Raw genomic sequence first — 20,336 nt, forward strand, 5'->3', positions numbered from 1 at the left:
AGTCTTTGAAAACCATTCTCTATTCTGGACCGCTGAGCGCTCCCGTCATGAAGGGGACAAAAGGAGAGAGTGAGTCGGCATATAGGGAGGTCAGACAGTTTCTGAGAATCTCATGTAATGCAGCAGTGGAGCAAAACAGCGCGAATAATCTCGTTTTGGGGTATGAGGGAGTGTAGGACATCATCTATCTCACTGTTGGTTTATTAGCCGATGTGGTGTCCAAAATTAATGCATTCCACGTTATCTATGATATACAATTAGTGGCTATAGAGATATAATAGGCTTTCTTACATTGATCAACATTGCTTGCTTTTCTGTTTGTGCTAGGGGTAATCAGTACACAGATATCAACTGAAGTAATGTACTCAAGAGTTTGATTATATATTTTTTTACTACGTTTTCAGCATGTCCTGGTGCTACCCAGTGCAAATAATTTTTTCAAAGGAACTACTATGTGCATGACATGTTTTATAGGCCTAATATATTACTATACTATATATTACTATAGCAGGCTAAAGACATGTCATTTAACAGTTTTCATCTTATTGCCAAACAAATCACTTTCAAACATAGGCTACCTGAGCATGTTCATCCTCTCCAAAATAATTCCAGCATCCAAACAGTGCACTGTGCACTTGTGCCATTTGATCAATTGAAAGATACATCTTGTTACAAAACACCAAAAAGTGTAATGACATTCAATAATTGTAATTGGACTTGCACTCTTGTAGCCTGAATTCATTCATGCGTTTTGCTGACATAAGGACCTTTTTTTGTAGAAAGAAGTTGGGTCACCGGAAAAAGGGTTGTGATATGGGACTGTCCCAAGATGAAAAGTGCAGCCACATGGGGATGTTTTTTTTAAACCATGACACAGAGGTAGGGGTATTCATTTAATTTGGAATAAGCTTTTATTTGTATATATACCACTGTAGAGGTACAGATTGCATTTAAAACAAATAGGAGAATGGTTAAAATAGCATTATTTAGAGACCTCCCCCAAAGTTTGACTTTGCTACATTCAAGGGGACTCATGTCTTATAGGGGGCCTGAGACCCACCTGCCCCCTGTAATTCGTGCTCTGATGCTACCATTTCACTGATAGAGATATTGGAGTATACAAGGTTGCATGATATTCTGGTTTAAACAAGAAGTCTGGCCGCCTTACACCAGTGACTTGATAGGAACTGAATGGTCTCCTATCTCTACTTCAGAGACACTTATCAAGGAGGTTAACGAGCCTGACGACTCACATTAAATTCTTCCGTTGCTCTGTCGTTTGCTACATACTTTAGTCTGAGGCTGTCATTATAGATGTGGTAAAGAGATCAATAGAACTCAATTAAAACAATGGAAATGCCATGGAAACGCATGGGGAAAGATGCCTGCGGGAAAGCGCCCAAATCTCCTCATTGCCCACCAGCAAAATTTGTCTACATTTAGGCTATTGTTTGTATGTGTATTTCACACTATGTTGAGGTACAAATCTGAGTATAATGCTTGTACGGATGTCAACCCCAGTACATGTTCATGTCATTGTCACCAATCAACTCCATTAAAGTTAAAAATGACTTTGACTAACACCACTGATTTCTCTGCTAGCTACTGTACCACAATTAATAGCCCAGTGTTTATTTGCTTAAATCACTGAACACAACAGGCGTCTATTTGAGCCAGGCTACAATTTGAGCCAGGCATTAAATTCCTTAATGCACACAGCTTTTGCTCATTTGAATATTTGCTTAATTCCAGAATTCACTTCCATCATTTTAATACATTTCTTCATTTCCTACACTAATGTGTTATCATTTACTTTTGTCTTAGTATGCCTGTTATTTATTTATTTTTTTGTACTTTTTATTGACAGAATCATCATTCTCCTGACTGCATTTCCGGCAGTTCTTACTTTCGCCACTAGAAGGCGATCGGCCGATTTCTGGGGGTCAGTACTCCGGAAGTTGACTGTTTTTGGAAATTCCTGGTAACCTCTGTAAACAATTCATTTAGACCCTGCATTTACTTGAAAGGGGCATTTATTTGCTGAAATGTGGGGCATTACCCGGCTATTAAAACGGACAAGCGGCTATTTGAGACTTAGCATTTAAAGTTTTATTGTATGCTACCAGCTTATACTAACAGGAGTTAGCATTTAGCAGTCACTTCTAAACCTGAAAAGGGACTACTTCTAAATGTTATGCAGCAAAAAAAGCCAAATCAGACTTTAGTAACCACAGTGGGCCTGTTACAATACATCAATCACGACGGATTTGACGAATATCCACTTTGTTAGATCAGATTTGTTGAATGTGCACCAACCTGGCATCCTTCTTCTATCCCCCCAGTCTGCTTTCCAGTGACCTCTTTACAGCATCTATTGAAGTCTTGTGGTGGGGATGAGGGGCGTTGTACAAAACAAAGTCTTCATCGATTGGATCATCTCTAACCAATCAGAGTATCAAAGTCAATTACACATTTTCTAACTGGACGCTTTACCCACGTGTGTTCTGGCTCAACCCATCGGTCTCTGGACCAATCAGACGGCCCCAAATGTGTTCGCATTCGGTGAAGGGTTGGGGAGGTACATCGATCCAGATTGATAGTGGAGAAGAAATTAACGTCCGTGGGTGTGGCGCAGCGTTCGGCCAGACCAAGTCTGGGTAGCCAGGCAACAAGAAAACATGCAACAAGGAAAAGTGAGGGGAACAGTTTGGTTCTCTTTACATGCCAAAAAGCAAGCAGCACCATTCGAGAACACTGCACGTTCATTCTGAGAAAAATATTTACATTTTGCATCCCTGTAATCTAGTGAACAGTCTTAAAGGTAGACTACGCGAAATGACATTGCCACCAGCAGCACATCAGATATTGAGATGAGTAGATGCAAGGCTTCGCCCTCACACAGCATCTACTCATGTGCACAGTTGCCTTAACGGTAGTCAGGGCACCAAAACAGCAGAGAAGTTGAGCCTCACGCTCTTTGTCACTGAAATTGACCCTCTATGCAGTTAACTTTTTGCATCCGTTATATCGCTGAGTCTACCTTTCAGAATACCTCCTTTACAATGTTCTGTACATGAGTAGCCTATAATTTAACTAAATTATAACACAAACACAACTACACATAAAAATGTCTGTTAAAAATGATTGACCAGAGTTAAGACGTGATGTATGGTTTTCATGGAGTTCGGTCTTTGCAGTTATTTTTCCTTTAGAGTTGGATAAATAAACTTACATTATTATAAATATACAGTATTATATGGCATTCATCTTTACAAAAGCCAACATGGAAAATTGCAGACAACTTATCAATAATGGACATTATTTGTGTGTTATGATTGTTATTGTAGAAAGTTAATCAGTTACACCATGATTGTAACTTCTCAATCTCAGCAGACAGTCTGTGCATTATTAGTTCATACATGTAGCTACATTGCTTTGTAACAAGACAAACATTTGTGCATTCATTGTCCATCTCTGTACCCTGTTATACATCCCAGGTTTCTCTGTTTTATTTATTATTGCAAATCATATCAGAAAGTGTATGATGCAGCAAATAGGTCTCCCTGTATTTTCAGACAACAGATCCTATAGATAATTCAAAAAGCTTTATTGGCCATCCAATTTACAGTGGAAGAACAAGAATCATTCCTCTTCTGCTTTGTCTCTCACTTCAGTCGTCCCATCATTTTCTGTGGCTAAGCCTGCAGCAGGGCTGGTGCCCTGGGAGTCAGCAGGGCTGGTGCCCTGGGAGTCAGGAGGGTTGTCTGGGGTATCCGAGGGGGGTTGGGGGGCCTCCTCCTCGCAGGGAGGGTTGTCTGGAGTATCTGAGAGGGGTTGGGGAGCCTCCTTGCTGGAAAGGTTGGGCGATGATGCACCCCTTGTTGATGGATCTACTGGTTCAGTAGCATCACAAGGTGGTGAGTCTTCTTTCACTGGAGAAGTCTCTTCCTCTTCCATGCTCTCTTCTAAAGGAGGTATCCCTTCTTCCTCCAACTCTCCATCCACAGGATCCATCCCCTCTTCAGTTCCTTCTTTCTCCATAGAAGGCATCCCTTCTTCAACAGGTGTTAGGTCGTCCTCGACAGGGGGCATATCCCCTTCGTTAGGAGCCATCCCATCGTCTTCCATCCCTTCTTCCATCTCGTCCTCCACAGGGGGTATCATGCCCTCCTCTCTGCCCCCAGGGAAGCTCCTGTCTTGGTAGAGAAACTTCAGTTGCTCTTCAAAGTACTCCTCCAGGCTCAGTCCTGCACCTCCCACCTCAGTGTCAGCCTGTCAATGAAACAAAAGTATTTTATGAAGCCTTTTTGCATCAGCAGTTGTCACAAAGTGCTTTACAGTTACCCGAGCTCAAAGACCAAGCAAAGCAGAAGCGAAAGCACTGTCATAAGGAATAAAATAGGAAAACAAGCACATTAATTAGAGATATACATAGCATACAGTAAACAAAACAGAAGTGTTGTGTCTGTCTGAACTCTGTTAACACATTTAGGGCTGGTTTCCCCAGACCTAAATTAAGCCTTCTACTAGACATTGAGCATACTTTTAGTCCATTCTAAATAGGCTTAACTTGGGTCTGGGAAACCAGGGCATATTCAGTTGTGGTCCAATTTTTGTATTATTCTAGTGTGGTACGCCAGCACAATAATCCATTCTAAGTTCGTCATATTGTGTGTCGTGTAGTCTTGCCATACCTGGTAATACTTTGCACAGTTCCTGAATATGAGCCTGACATCCTTGACAAACTCCTCAGCACTGCAGTAACGTGGGCTCTCCTTAGATTCCAGCCTGCTCTTCACTATGGACAGGTCCATTGGAGTCTCAATCAGCTCCTTATACTCTGGGATTGACTGGACATATCAGATGGGGGAACCATGATTACTTAACTGTGATAAATTAACCAAAATGTGTGGTGTCTGGGGATTGGGAGTTAAGACAATTTTTCTGATTCCATAGACAAAGTCGTATCGTATTGATTTAATTAAAACTACAGAGCAAAAACATTCTATGGGGCAGTTGGTAATTGCAGTCTTACCGACGGTGAGGCAGGCTCCTGGAAATCTGTACTGAACTCATTGCAGTAGATGCAGAGCAACAGTCTCTCACATTTCCTTTTATCAACTGGAGGGAATCCCTCTGATCCTGGCTCTTCCTTCATGGCTGGCAATTCTCCCTGGCTATCTGGGTTATACACCATCTCAGGACTGGTCAGGTCACGACAGAACGAACAGAACCACTCACCACTGGAAACATAGGGGGGTTAGTGAATTCAGTCTCAATATTGCAATAACCCCAGTTCATATTACAAGGTACTGCTAACTAATCACCCTTCAGACAGCTTTATTACATTTTTAATTATATATTTATTTTTTACCCCTTTTTCTCCGCAATTTCATGGTATCCAATTGGTAGTTAGTCTGGTTCCATCGCTGCAACTCCCGTACGGACTCGGAGAGGCGAAGGTCGAGAGCCGTGCTTCCTCCGAAACACAACCCAGCGGGCATTGCGCCCGGCCCGCCACAGGAGCCACGATGGGACAAGAACATCCCTGCCGGCCAAACCCTCCCCTAAACCGGACGACGCTGGGCCAGTTGTGAGCCGCCCCATGGGTCTCCTGGTCGCGGCCGGCCGCGACCACGAGAGATCCTGGTTCGAACCAGGATCTCTCGTGGCACAGCAAGCACTGCAATGCCTTAGACCACTGCGTCACTTGGGAGGCCCAGGTGTATTAAATTTAACAGGCAGAGCAGGTAGGACAGTGCAGCTGTGAGTGGCACATAGAAATGTAAAAGTAGGTGTTAATTACCTGGGAGACTCTCTAAGTGTAGGTATATGACAGTTCAGATGGAAGACTTTGGGACATCGGTCACAGCAGAGCAGTTCTCCTCCGTTCTGACACACAGCGCACCAGTCTTCATTGGGGTCGTCTTCAGGGACACTTGGGGCCTTTTCTGGGTCTGGTTGGGGGTCTGCCTCTAGCTCTACCTGGGTCTCTGGCTGGGTCTCTGGCTGGGGCTCTGGCTGGGGCTCCGGCTGGGGCTCCGGCTGGGGCTCCGGCTGGGGCTCCGGCTGGGGCTCCGGCTGGGGCTCCGGCTGGGGCTCCACCATGGGTGCTGGGAGAGATTGCTGCTGGGGCTGGGACTGGGGCTTGGGCTGGATGCCTGTACTGCTGTCTGGCAGGCTGGCTGAGGCTCCAACACTACACTGTACCTGGAGGATGGAAGAGAGACTAGGGAGATTCTATCATCTTTCATACATGATTGTATACAATATACCTCTTTCAAAGGCACACAGAGATAGACACATACTGAGAGTGTGTAAATGCAGTCATACTTACAAAGCTGACTTCGTCATCGTCCTCTGGTTCGTCCTTGATGACGATGATTGGTCCGGGGGACGACCTTCGCCTCCGCTTAGCTGAGGAGGGTGGAGCCGCCGCATTAGGCTCTGTGCGCTTCCAGGAAGCAGACCTTCAACACCGAACCACAGATATTACAACCAGGAACACATCAATCTCATGGTACAGATATTACAGCCAGGAACACATCCACCAAAAGGTACATACTGTGACCTTGGTGTGGGGTGTAAAGAGGACAGCACCCTGTGGTGTGGGAGTGGGGTTCACCTACCCTATGTTGGCTTCAGAGGAAGAAGATTTGGACATGGGGGAATTCTGTCTTCCTTGTGCTGAGGAGAGAAAGAGAAAGTGGTTTTAATGAGAATAAATTATGTTTGGGCATGAATAGCTCATTTAATTATATTTCATGTTTGTTTTGCATGTAACAAATGAGGGAAGTATGAGGGTGAGACGCCTACCATGTCTGTCTGGGAAGGCAGTAGCTTGGCTCGGAGCATAACTAGCTCTGGGGTTGGGCATGGATAATGATGATGAAGCTCCACTGGGGTCACTCCTCCTCAGTTGTGCGGCTTCCATCATGTTACGCTGAAAACAACAACCAGATTTACTCTATTTCTCGTTTGTGTGTGTGTGGCAAATACACAACCATTGAGACATAAAATACATGTAAATATATTAAATAATGAGTTTCAGCTTCAGTTTACGAGAAACCGCATGTACCTGGTGTATAGAGGCTTGAGTGCTGATGGGTCCTGTGTTGGAAGGGGGTGCATGAGAGTAGCGGGAGGTACCCTGTAACACATCCATTGGTTTGGGAGGGAAGCTGGAGTTGTGGATGAGATCCCTCAGAGACTAGAATGGCACAAAAGTCAGAGGTAAGCATTTTTCACAAGTCTTGCAATTTGTAGGCGAATTATGACAAATGCTAAACATGGATTACTACAGGCAATAACACAACTCAGTAAACATTTTAATCATAACTGGTGTCTTTGCATCAGCTTGTCTCCATTTTATCACAACTGAACTAACATGTTCTCAGTGGCTCAGTCTTATTGTACACTGTCTGATAACAGCAAAGAGCAAATCTACAACTAAAAAAAGGGATAAGAAATATATACATATTTTTTTAAGAATAACAAATACCTGAGGAGGGAATCCTGTGTTTTGCAGCATAGAGGTGGGGCTCCTGGGGTTGGGATGGGTTTGGGGCCCGGAGGGTCCGTAACTCCGGCCCGGCTGCTGGATCTGTACCATGTTGGGGGGACCTTGTGACGGAGAACCCCCCTGGTGGGGCCTCTGTGGAAGGGGGCCCCCTGGCCCCGGGAGCTTCAGACCCTGCTGGTACCAGGACCAGTGGTTGGGAGGGGGCTGTCCAGCCCTGTTGGGGTGCTGGGCAAGTTTCTCTACCTGCAGCTGGAGCTGGGCCAGGGTGCTCCCACGCTGGTGGGCGGAGGAGCCTGGAGGGAAAGCCCCGGGAGGGCCCTCTCCTCTGGGGCCGGGGCCAGGCTGGCTGGGGTGGCCAGGAGGGAAGCCCTGCTGCATGGAACTGGGCTGACGACCAGGGATTCTCTCTACTGCCAAAGACCCTTAGGAAATACACAGAAACATAAGGAAAAAAAAGTTCAACAATGTCTGCATTTAACATCATGGGGATGATTTTGAATTACGCCTACAGTATCCGTCAGAACTGAAGTTTCAGCGTTCTTACCAAGATCGACATTTGAGGCCCAGAAACCGGAGCGACACTGGAAGCGGACTGAGCTCTGAGGAACGATGGATGCGTTACAGTTGGCCCTCATTAGGTAATGGATTTGGCAAAGAATCTGAAAGAAAAGGTTTCTGAATCACTCAAATTGTAGTAGCATAATGATTTTGAACATAACAAATTCAGTTTCCAATGTGAATTTCTACACAGAGCTGTCTGACCAATTTAGGTCAACATTGGGATTAAAAGGTAGGCCAAAATAAATCCATCTCCCTAGTGAAAGTCATGGTTCCTACCAATCTCTTGCAGTACAGGAGAGCTGTGCCACTGTGACTGGCTGTGGCCCACTTGGTGAAGTTGATGACGTGATCTAGATGTCTGGTCAGGTGGCTGACATCTTCTTGTTGTTTCTTTAGTCCGACCTCATGGTCCTTCGTCAGTGTCTGACAGAACCACCATGATTAGCACAAAGCTACTTACAAATATGCTCACATAGTGTGATTAGCGCCATGTCAGCAGAAGTGTACATTATTTTATTATGTGGTGGAATGATGTGATTGCTCATGTCCTGTTTAACAAGCATACCTCAAGTTGATTGACCAAGATTTTTCCCTTTCTGTTGATCTCCATGATCAAGTTGCAAATTGACTTCTTTATCTCATTGGTGACAGACTTGCGGTTTTCATCGACTTGCTGGAGTCTGAAAGAATAAAGATAGTAGAAAAGCAGGAAATGTTGAGTTTGCCTGTAGTCAGTCATGCTATTGAACGCGTCTATGTACATACCATGACATGTGAGTTTAGTTTGCATGTTTAGTGTATGTAATTACCCATTGTTGATGCAATTGGACACTTCTTCTATGGCTTTCCTCTTCTCCTGTAGCTGATGCGTCATGTTTTCCAGGTGTTGCCTGTGGTTTCTGTAGGCGTCTTCAAGGAACTGGTAACTGGAGAGACAAGATACGCAGAGTGTAATGGGAAATTACTTGAGTAATTATTTTCCTGTATTTGATTTACTGGTGATATTGATTGATGTGTAAAAAACATAACTGTTTGTGCTGGGAGACGCAGACAGATGCGTTCCCTTGGGGAAGGGAAACAGGAATTAACCACGTATGTTTAAGTACCATATTTAATTAAGTCATTTTGCACCTGTTAGTCTATAATTATCTGTTGTAACAAATTTACTGAGTTAAAGCTCATAAAAGGAAATCAGCCAATTAAAATAAAATTAGGCCCTAATCTATGGATTTCACATGACTGGGCAGGGGGCACAGCCAAAGGGAAATTGCTAGCTACAATCTGTACAAAGGGCTTTATTACAGGTAGAAATACTCCTCAGTTTCAGGTAAAGAAGCCGAATGTGCAGGTCCTGGGCTGGCGTGGTTACACGTGGTCTGCGGTTGTGAGGCCGGTTTGACATACTGCCAAATTCTCTAAAACAACATTGGAGGCGGCTTATGGTGGAGAAATGAACAATCAATTCTCTGGCAACAACTCTGGTAGACATTCCTTCAGTCAGCATGCCAATTGCATGCGACATCTGTGGCATTGTGTTGTGTGACAAAACTGCACATTTTAGAGTGGCCTTTTATTGTCCCTAGCACAAGATGCACCGGTGAAATGATCATGCTGTTTAATCAGCTTCTTGATATGCCACACCTGTCAGGTGGATGGATTGGCTTGATAAAGAAGAAATGTTCACTAACAGGGATGTAAACAAATGTGTGCACAAAATTTTTGAGAAATAAGCCTTTTGTGCATATGGAAAATGGGATCTTTTGTTTCAGCTCATGAAACGTGGTACCAACACTTTACATGTTACGTTATATTTTTGTTAAGTATAAGTTGATGTTCCGCCTTACACCTGTTTAACTGCTAGTATCAAATGTCTGTCCGTGTTGAATGTTATGGTTAAAGTTTGTCTGAGCCTAGGGCACACTGATAATGTAATGTATCTATCTGAGACACAGATTATGTAGCAGTTCATGTGACTTCCTACAAGCCTCTGTTTACAGAACCTTCAGTGCTGTATGATTAATATATAATTAGAGGTGTTCTCCCTGAATTCTTGTAATAAACCAGATGGATTTTTATTGATCTTATCAACGACTGCTCTCCTTTTTGTTCACCTGAAAATCCCCACAGAGGATTAATACCAACACATGAAGCACAGGTACAAAAACAATACTTCAAAATATAGAACCAGTTTGAGCATAATATTGACTATTGAAGGTTTCAACTCAGACCTCTGATAGGTAGGTCTCTTGTTACATTGAAGTCGTTTAGAAAGATGCTCTTATACAGAGCGACTTCCAGTTAATGCTAGCAGATACAGCATGCTAGCAGAAGCCCACAGACTTCCAGTCATTGTGCTTACACTAGTTAGCATTGGCTCTAGAAACTAACTAACTTCCTTCATACTGGACACAGAGACATAAGAATTGTATCCACTAGTTCATCTGACTCTGGGTAAGTAGATTAGGGTCCTCATGCTCAAAATCCCAAAGTATCCCTTTAACTTAATCGGGGTAGGGGGCAGTATTTTGACGTCCGGAAGAAAAGGTGCCCAGAGTAAACTGCCTGCTACTCAGAACTCATTTGGCAGGCAAAAACCTGAGAAAAAAATCCAACCAGGGAGTGTGGAAATCTGAGGTTTGTAGTTTTTCCAAGTGATTCCCTATCCAATATACAGTGTCTGTGGGGTCATTTTGCACTTCCTAAGGCTTCCACTAGATGTCAACAGTCTTTAGAACGTTGTTTCATGCTTCTACTGTGAATGGGGAGAGAATAAGAGCCAGTGGAATCAGATGACTGAGAAAATGACATGAGCTCAGTGGCGCGCGCTCCCGTGAGAGTTAGCTGTGTTCCTTTTCTTTTTTGAAGACAAAGGAATCGTCCGGTTGGAATATTATGGAAGATTTCAGATAAAAACATCCTAAAGATTTATTCTATACATCGTTTGACATGTTTCTACGAACTGTAATATAACTGACTATTCGCCTGAACTAACTGCTCTAGCACAGTGGATTTGGATTACTCGACTGAACGCGCGAACAAAAAGGAGGTATTTGGACATAAAGGATGGACTTTACCGAAACAAATGAACCTTTGTTGTGGAACTGGGATTCCTGGGAGTGCATTCCAATGAAGATCAAAGGTAAGTGAATATTTATAATGCTATTTCTGAGTTTTGTTGACTCCACAAAATGGCGGGTTTGGTTTTGTGACTGAGCGCTGTACTCAGATTATTTCAAAGTGTGCTTTCGCTGTAAAGCTTTTTGGAAATCTGACACAGCGGTTGCATTAAGGAGAAGTGTATCTTTGAATAACAGTTGTATATTTTATCAATGTTTATGATGAGTATTTCTGTAAATTGATGTGCTCATTCACCGGAAGTTTTGGGAGGCAAAACATTTCTGAACATTACACGCCAATGTAAAATGGGGTTTTTGGATATAAATATTTACTTTATCGAGCAAAACATACATGTATTGTGTAACATGAAGTTCTATGAGTGCCATCTGATGAAGATCATCAAAGGTTAGTGATTAATTATAGCTGTAGTTCTGGTTTTTGTGATGCCTCTCCTTGCTTGGAAAATGGCTGTGTGGTTTTTCTTGTCTCGGCGCTGTCCTAACATAATCTAATGTTATGCTTTCGCCGTAAAGCCTTTTTGAAATCGGACAATGTGGTTGGATTAATGAGAAGTGTATCTTTAAAATGGGATATAATAGTTGTATGTTAGAGAAATTTGAATTATGAGTTGTTTTGAATTTGCCGCCTGGCTATTTCACTGGCTGTTGAACGCTAGCTTCCCACATGTCCCAGAGAGGTTAAAGACACAAAGAGCCTGCAATGGTATTACCATAATCTCAAGGCCGTGCCGAGTTCAATGAGATGCCCCGCTTGACCGTAGCTCGCTCGGTCTAAGCGCAGCGACCGTGAAAAAAAGTGGGCCCAAAATGAAGCTAGCATCCCACACACCCCAGAGAGGTTAACCTGTTGAGGACAGACGTTCCGCTAGCGGAACCCCAAAAAATACCACAATTCAATTTTCTCAAACAATCAAATCAACTATTTTACACCATTTTAAAGATAAGACTCTCGTTAATCTAACCACATTGTCCGATTTCAAAAAGGCTTTACAGCGAAAGCAAAACATTAGATTATGTTAGGGGAGTACATAGACACAAATAATCACACAGCCATTTTCCAAGCAAGCATATATGTCACATAAACCCAAACCACAGCTAAATGCAGCACTAACCTTTGATCTTCATCAGATGACACTCCTAGGACATTATGTTACACAATACATGCATGTTTTGTTCAATCAAGTTCATATTTATATCAAAAAACAGCTTTTTACATTAGCATGTGATGTTCAGAACTAGCATACCCACCGAAAACTTCCGGTGAATTTACTAAATTACTCATGATAAACGTTGACAAAATACATAGCAATTATTTTAAGAATTATAGATACAGAACTCCTTTATGCAATCGTGGTGTCAGATTTTAAAATAGCTTTTCGGCGAAAGCACATTTTGCAATATTCTGAGTACATAGCTCGGCCATCACAGGCTAGCTAATTTGACACCCACCAAGTTTGGGGCTTACTAAACTCAGAATTACTATTAGAAAAATTGGATTACCTTTGCTGTTCTTCGTCAGAATGCACTCCCAGGACTTCTACTTCAACAATAAATGTTGTTTTGGTCTCAAATAATCCATTGTTATATTCAAATAGCTCCGTTTTGTTCGTGCGTTCAGGTCACTATCCGAAGGGTGATGCGCGAGCGCATTTCGTGACAAAAAATGTCAAAATATTCCATTACCGTACTTAGAAGCATGTCAAACGCTGTTTAAAATCAATTTTTATGCTATTTTTCTCGTAAAATAGCGATAATATTCCAACTGGGCAACGTTGTATTCATTCAAAGGCTGAAAGAAAAAAATGGAGTAGTCTCGTGAATGCGCCTTTCAGTCTCACTGTCCCCAGGCTGACCACTTACAAATTCTGCTGCTGTACTTTGCCCAGAGACAGCAGACACCCCATTCCACTTTCTGGCGGCTTTAGAGAGCCAATGGAAGCCTTAGAAAATGTCACGTTACAGCAGAGATGCTGTATTTTCAATAAAGATGCAACAGAAGGACAACAAATTGTCAGACAGGGCACTTCCTGCATGGAATCTTCTCAGGTTTTGGCCTGCCATATGAGTTCTGTTATACTCACAGACAACATTCAAACAGTTTTAGAAACTTTAGAGTGTTTTCTATCCAAATCTACTAATTATATGCATATTCTAGTTTCTGGGCAGGAGTAGTAACGATTAAATCGGGTACGTTTTTTATCCGGCCGTGAAAATACTGCCCCCTATCCCAAAGAAGTTGAGGTAGCTAGGCACGACAAAAGAGATTCTCTGAAACTAACCTGGAAACATAAAGGGTGAATAAATAATGTGGTCATACTTGTGGTCTTTGTGCTTGAGCAGCTGACAGTCCCTGCAGGTGAGACGGTCACAGGTCTCACAGAACAGTTTGAGAGGCTCCTGCTTGTGGATGTCACAGAACACTGGCTTCTGTGAGGACGCACCCACAGCCTCTGGAATAAGACAAGAATTTAGCATATAAGAAAATAAATCACTATGCATTTACCTTTCTACATATTTGTGATTTGGTTTCATAGATTTCGTTGTACCTTCCACCTTCCTTGGCCCTGGACATTATATTTTCTTACAGTATACTATTCAGAAAGCCACATATTTTCATAGAGTAGGCTACCTGGGGACATCTCCTCCTTCTGCCGTATGGTATGATCCCTGGTGAACTTGACCCTCTGGTGGGCCTCAATACACGTCACACACAGGAACTCCACACACTCCACACAGAACCCTGTGGCCTCGGTGTTGTCATCACAACTCATACACACCTGGAAATAGGGAAGGGAGAACATATGAGCAAGAACTGGTTTTTGCTTGAATCCATGATTTTAGTCTTATGCAAGGCAACGTTTCAGTGGTGACACATGGTATACAGTGCCTTCAGAAAGTATTCACACTCAACTTTTTCCACATTTTGTTGTGTTAGTCTGAATTTAAAATGGATTAAATAGAGATTTGTTATCACTGGCTTACACACAATACCCCATAATGTCAAAGTGGAATTATGTTAGGTTAAATGTCTTGAGTCAATAAGTATTCAATCTCTTGTTATGGCAAGCCTAAATAAGTTCAGGAATAAAAATGTACTTAACAAGTCACATATGTTGCATGGACACAGTGTTTAACAATTTTTGAATTAATTCCTCATCTCTGTACCCCACAATTATCTGTAAGGTCCCTCAGTTGAGCATTGAATTTCAAACACAGATTAAACCACAAAAGACCAGGAAGGTTTTCCAATGCCTTGCAAAGGCCACCTCTATTAGTAGATGGGTAAAAATAAAAACGCAGACATTGAATATCCCTTTGAGCATGGCGAAGTTATTATTTACACTTTTGATTGCCTGTCAATACAAAGATACAGGCGCATTTCCTAACTCAGTTGCCGGAGAGGAAGGAAACCACTCAGGGATTTCACCATGAGCCCAAAGGTCTTTAAAAAACAGTTTGAGTTTAATGGCTGTGATAGAACTCTGAGGATGGAGCAACATTGTAGTTACGCCACAATACTAACCCAATAGACAGAGTGAAAAGGAAGCCTGTAGAGAACAAAATTATTGAGAAACCTGCATTTTGTTTGCAACAAGGCACTAAAGTATTACTGCAAAAAATGTAGCAAAGTCATCAATATTTTGTCCTGAATACAAAGTGTTTTATTTGGGGCAAATCCAATACAACACATTATTAAGTACTACTCTCCATATGTTCATGCATAGTGGTGGTTTCACCATGTTATGGGTATGCTGTTATGGGTATGCTGACTGGGAAGTTTTTCAGGATAAAAAATAAACTGAGCTAAGCACAGGCAAAATCCTAGAGGGAAACCTGGTTCAGTCTGCTTTCCACCAGACACTGGGAGATGAATTCACATTTCAGCAGGTCAAAAACCGAAAACACTAGGACAAATCTACACTGGCGTTTCTTACCAATAAGACATTGGATGTTCTTGAGTGCCGAGTTCAAGTTTTTACTTAAATATGCTATAAAATCTATGGCAAGATGTGAAAATGGTTGTCTAGCAATGATCAACAACCAATTTGACAGAGCTTGAAGAATTTTGAAAAGGATAATGGCCAATGTTGTACAATCCAGGTGTGGAAAGCTATTAGAGAGTAGAGGTCGACTGATTAATCGGAATGGCTGATTAATTAGGGCCGATTTCAAGTTTTCATAACAATCTGAAATCGGTATTTTTGGACACCGATTTATATAAAAAAAAAAAATTACACCTTTATTTAACTAGGCAAGTCAGTTAAGAACACATTCTTATTTTCAATGACGGCCTAGGAACGGTGGGTTAACTGCATTGTTCAGGGGCAGAACGACAGATTTTTACCTCGTCAGCTCGAGGATTCAATCTTGCAACCTTACGGTTAACTAGTCCAACGCTCTAACCACATGCTTTACATTGCACCATGAGGAGCCTGCCTGTTACGCGAATGCAGTAAGAAGCCAAGGTAAGTTGCTAGCTAGCATTAAACTTACCTTATAAAAAACAATCAATCAATCGTAATCACTAGTTAACTACACATGGTTGATGATATTACTAGTTTATCTAGCCTGTCCTTTGCATAGCCTGTCCTTAGCCTGTCCGTTGCATATAATTGATGTGGTGTGCATTTGCGAAAAAGGACTGTCGTTGCTCCAACGTGTACCTAAGCATAAACATCAATGTCTTAAAATTAATACACAAGTATATACTTTTAAACCTGCATATTTTGTTAATATTACCTGCTAACATGAATTTCTTTTAACTAGGGAAAATGTGTCACCTCTTGCAACAGAGTCAGGGTATATGCAGCAGTTTGGGCCGCCTGGCTCGTTGCGAACTGTGGGAAGACTATTTCTTCCTAACAAAGACAGCCAACTTCGCCAAACGGGGGATGATTTAACAAAAGCGCATTTGCGAAAAAAGCACAATCGTTGCACGATTGTACCTAACCATAAACATCAATGCCTTTCTTAAAATCAATACACAGAACTATATATTTTTAAACCTGCATATTTAGCTAAAAGATATCCAGGTTAGCAGGCAATATTAACCAGGTGAAATTGTGTCACTTCTCTTGCGTTCATTGCACGCAGAGTCAGGGTATATGCAACAGTTTGGGCCGCCTGGCTCGTTGTGAACTAATTTGCCAGAATTTTACGTAATTATGACATAACATTGAAGGTTGTGCAATGTAACAGGAATATTTAGACTTAGGGATGCCACCCGTTAGATAAAATACGGAACGATTCCATATTTCACTGAAAGAATAAACGGTTTTTTTCCCGAGATGATAGTTTCCGGATTCGACCATATTAATGACCTAAGGCTCGTATTTCTGTGTGTTATTATATTATAACTAAGTCTATGATTCCATAGAGCAGTCTGACTGAGCGGTGGTAGGCAACAGCAGGCTCGTAAGCATTCATTCAAACAGCACTTTCGTGCGTTTTGTCAGCAGCTCTTTGCAATGCTTCAAGCATTGCACTGTTTATGACTTCAAGCCTATCAACTCCCGAGATTAGGCTGGTGTAACCGATGTGAAATGGCTAGCTAGTTAGCGGTGTGCGCGCTAATAGCGTTTCAAACGTCACTCGCTCTGAGACTTGGAGTAGTTGTTCCCCTTGCTCTGCATGGGTAACGCTGCTTCGAGGGTGGCTGTTGTCGATGTGTTCCTGGTTCGAGCCCAGGTAGGAGCGAGGAGAGGGACGGAAGCTATACTGTTACACTGGCAATACTAAAGTGCCTATAAGAACATCCAATAGTCAAAGGTATATGAAATAGAATATCGTAGAGAGAAATAGTCCTATAATTCCTATAATAACTACAACCTAAAACTTCTTACCTGGGAATATTGAAGACTCATGTTAAAAGGAACCATCAGCTTTTTTTATATAAAACTGGCCGATTAATCGGTATCGGCTTTTTTGGGTCCTCCAATAATCGGTACCGGCGTTGAAAAATCATAATCGGTCGACCTTTATTAAAGAGTTACCCAGAAAGACTCACAGCTGTAATCGCTGTTTCTACAAAGTATTGACTCAGGGGTTTGAATACTTATGTTGTCACCAAAGCCCCATCCTTATACTACCCACCACTGCGACCTGTATGCTCTCGTTGGTTGGCCCTCACTACATATTTGGCGCCAAACCCACTGGCTCCAGGTCATCTATAAGTCTTTGCTAGGTAAAGCCCCACCTTATCTCAGCTCACTGGTCACCATAGCAACACCCACCCGTAGCACACACTCCAGCAGGTATATTTCACTGGTCATCCCCAAAGCCAACACTTCCTTTGACTGCCTTTCCTTCCAGTTCTCTGCTGCCAATGACTAGAACGAATTGCCAAAAAAATACTAATAATAATAAAAAAAATATAAAAAAAAAAATTTAAAAAATAAAAATCGCTGAAGCTGGAGTCTTATCTCTCTCTCTAAATTTAAGCATCAGCTGTCAGAGCAGCTTACCGATCACTGTACCTGTACACAGCCAATGTGTAAATAGCACACCCAACTACCTCATCCCCATGTTGTTACTTACCATCTTGTTCTTTTGCACCCCAGTATCTCTATTCTCTACTTGCACATCATCATCTGCACATCTGCCATTCCAGTGTTAATGCTAAATTGTAATTATTTTGCCTTCATGGCCTATTTATTGCCTTACCTCCATACTTTTCTACATTTGCACACACTGTACATATATTTTTCTATTGTGTGATTGACTGTACATTTGTTTATGTGCAACTCTGTTGTTTTTGTCACACTGCTTTGCTTTATCTTGGCCAGGTCATAGTTGTAAATGAGAGCTTGTTCTCAACTGGCCTACCTGGTTAAATGAAGGTGAAATAAAAAATTTGATAGTTCTGTATTTAATTTTGAATACATTTGTAACAACTTCTAAAAACATGTTTTCACTTTGTCATTGTGTGTAGATGGGTGAGAATTTTTTTTTTTAATCCATTTTGAATTCAGGCTGTAACACGACAAAATGTGGAATAAGTAAAGGGGTATGAATACTTTCTCTAGGCACTGTTAGTGTCCTGGGTCTCAGTCAGTAAGCACTTACTACCTGACCTTAACAGACTCCACCATCAGAAAAATGTTTTCCCCATTCGAGTGTACCATTTGTCACCCTTACTGGTAAACAATATTAACGCACCTGACTGGTCTTCTCCACTGTGCTGCTGGGAACCTCCACAGAGTCCTTCACAAAGAAGTTATCCAGCACCTCCACCTCCCAGCACTCTTGTCGACAAACTGGGCAGCGGATCACATTGACTGGAACCAGGGGAATAACATACACAGGAATGAGTAAGGCATCTTCTAATATCAAGTTACAAAAGACATCTGCATTTTAATGAAAAGTTGCAATGATCATCCTGCACTTCAGTACAGTTATCAACTTCCCGATAAACAAGCTGACGGATCTCACGTGGTTTCGAGTTGTCCGCTTGAAGTTGCGGGTCGCGACGTTGTTCAGTGTTGACTAAGTTCCTTGAAGGGGGTGGAAGACACTTCTTGCAGAAAGAGTGGAGGCATGGCAGAAGTTTCGGCTCTCGGTTGTGGAAATTCAACTTACAGACAGGGCAAGTGTCCATGAGACCGATGCTACCTCCTAGCTGTTTCGCTCTCTCCTCTTCAGCTGGCAAGCTCTCTGCCTCGTTTTCCACAATAATAACAAGGTCATCGTTGTCCACAGCAGCTTCTGGGCTCTCATCCATTGTCTCGGTTGTTGCTTTGTGCCTATTCAAGATGGACTTGAGTGCTTGGAAACCAGTCACTGTTAGCTAGCGGATACTAGCTAATGTTAGCTAGTCTCTCTGCAGTCTGTTAAAGTCGAAATCAGTTGGACATATGCCTTGCACGAGCAAATTTCATGGTTCCTACATAATACTACCTCCCGAAATTACCCACAGTTATGGCAGGTTTAGCCAACATTAGTATAAAATATAAATTGAAAGTGTTTAACTCTGCGGTTGAGAAGCTAGATGGCTAACGTTAGCTAGATGACACAGTTGCTACCACGAAGGATGACGTAATTTAGTTATTAAATAGCTGCCTAGTGTCAATGAAACTGAACCATAGTAGAGGACACCGAATAGTAATGTTGTACAATAAACGTGCAATACAAACTTCTATCAATGGAAATTGCTTGCTAGCTACCATCTGTACAAGCAACATTCTTTCCCCCAAAAAAACACACACGGAGTGCCCAGCATGCACTCCGATATTTTTATGGTACAGCGACCAGTTCAGGCCAAAATAGCTTGTTATATTCGAAAGGCGTTTTTAATTGTTCAATGCAATCAACACAAGCAAATAAATGTACCAAGTAAAAAAAAACAGTTCATTTATTAGATTTTTTTCACAGTCATATTTACTTACATGATTCCCCATTCATTATCAATTTATGAATCCCTCCCAAAGTCCCTGCCAGCAAAACCCAGTAGCCTGGGGAGGAGTTGATCTCCTCTCAAATGTCCTCTCTGGACTTCTGTACTGGACTTCCAAATGTTGTAATATAAAACAGAGAGGATATCTTCTACTGTAGAAAGGTGTATATTTTGAGAAAGTTTGAAAGGCATATACTCATGTCTGTTTTGGTCTAATGAAACCATGAAGTATTTGATCAAATGTATTTTAGTAGTGGGCAAGGTCACTGACTGTCTTCTTTTGTGATCATAGAGCCTATGTCAATAATGTATTTATTCAAATGTTATTCAAAATATGTAGCTGTGGAATACCTTCCATCCTCTGGAGCTGGTCAGACGTGCTTTAGAGAGAACACTGAAGACCTTACAGCTTGACCTTGTGGGCCTATACATTGTTGAAATGGACACTGCCTTCAACGTACAGCAATGACCCATGTCCTAACTGAATATTGAATACAATTCTATCTCTCTACATTTCTACCTAAAACGTGTAGTTTTGTGAAGCCAGGAGACACATTTTACCCCAAGGGTGGAATGGTAAGTACTTATACCATGAGACAGACCTCTGTGCCAAATGGAAGGTACGCCAACTAGACCTGCATAACAACCGCTGATTCAAATGAGTTCAAGGATGATCCGTGTCAGTTACTGATATACACTGCGCCACACTTGGTAAAAAAATCTA

General features: G+C 42.0%; 1 protein-coding gene across 2 annotated transcripts in view; it reads right to left on the reverse strand.

Annotated features, from left to right (window-relative positions):
• LOC115198638 (transcription intermediary factor 1-alpha) overlaps positions 1-19,459 on the reverse strand; it is a 35,909-nt gene extending 16,450 nt beyond the window's left edge. For both annotated transcript variants that reach the window (XM_029760721.1, XM_029760720.1), the window contains exons 1-17: positions 18,652-19,459; positions 18,379-18,497; positions 13,850-13,997; positions 13,538-13,670; positions 8,893-9,009; positions 8,649-8,763; positions 8,360-8,506; positions 8,067-8,181; positions 7,502-7,944; positions 7,079-7,210; positions 6,817-6,943; positions 6,630-6,687; positions 6,338-6,470; positions 5,807-6,210; positions 5,036-5,243; positions 4,695-4,850; positions 2,317-4,272 (exon numbers count right to left, since the gene is read on the reverse strand). In XM_029760721.1, coding sequence (XP_029616581.1) covers positions 3,643-4,272; positions 4,695-4,850; positions 5,036-5,243; positions 5,807-6,210; positions 6,338-6,470; positions 6,630-6,687; positions 6,817-6,943; positions 7,079-7,210; positions 7,502-7,944; positions 8,067-8,181; positions 8,360-8,506; positions 8,649-8,763; positions 8,893-9,009; positions 13,538-13,670; positions 13,850-13,997; positions 18,379-18,497; positions 18,652-18,940 — 3,474 coding nt within the window. In that variant the 5' untranslated portion in view covers positions 18,941-19,459 and the 3' untranslated portion in view covers positions 2,317-3,642. The remainder of the gene's footprint in view (positions 1-2,316; positions 4,273-4,694; positions 4,851-5,035; positions 5,244-5,806; positions 6,211-6,337; positions 6,471-6,629; positions 6,688-6,816; positions 6,944-7,078; positions 7,211-7,501; positions 7,945-8,066; positions 8,182-8,359; positions 8,507-8,648; positions 8,764-8,892; positions 9,010-13,537; positions 13,671-13,849; positions 13,998-18,378; positions 18,498-18,651) is intronic.
• Positions 19,460-20,336: the final 877 nt, after the last annotated feature.

This window comes from Salmo trutta, chromosome 8 (genome assembly GCF_901001165.1).
Source record: "Salmo trutta chromosome 8, fSalTru1.1, whole genome shotgun sequence".
NCBI lineage: Eukaryota > Metazoa > Chordata > Actinopteri > Salmoniformes > Salmonidae > Salmo > Salmo trutta.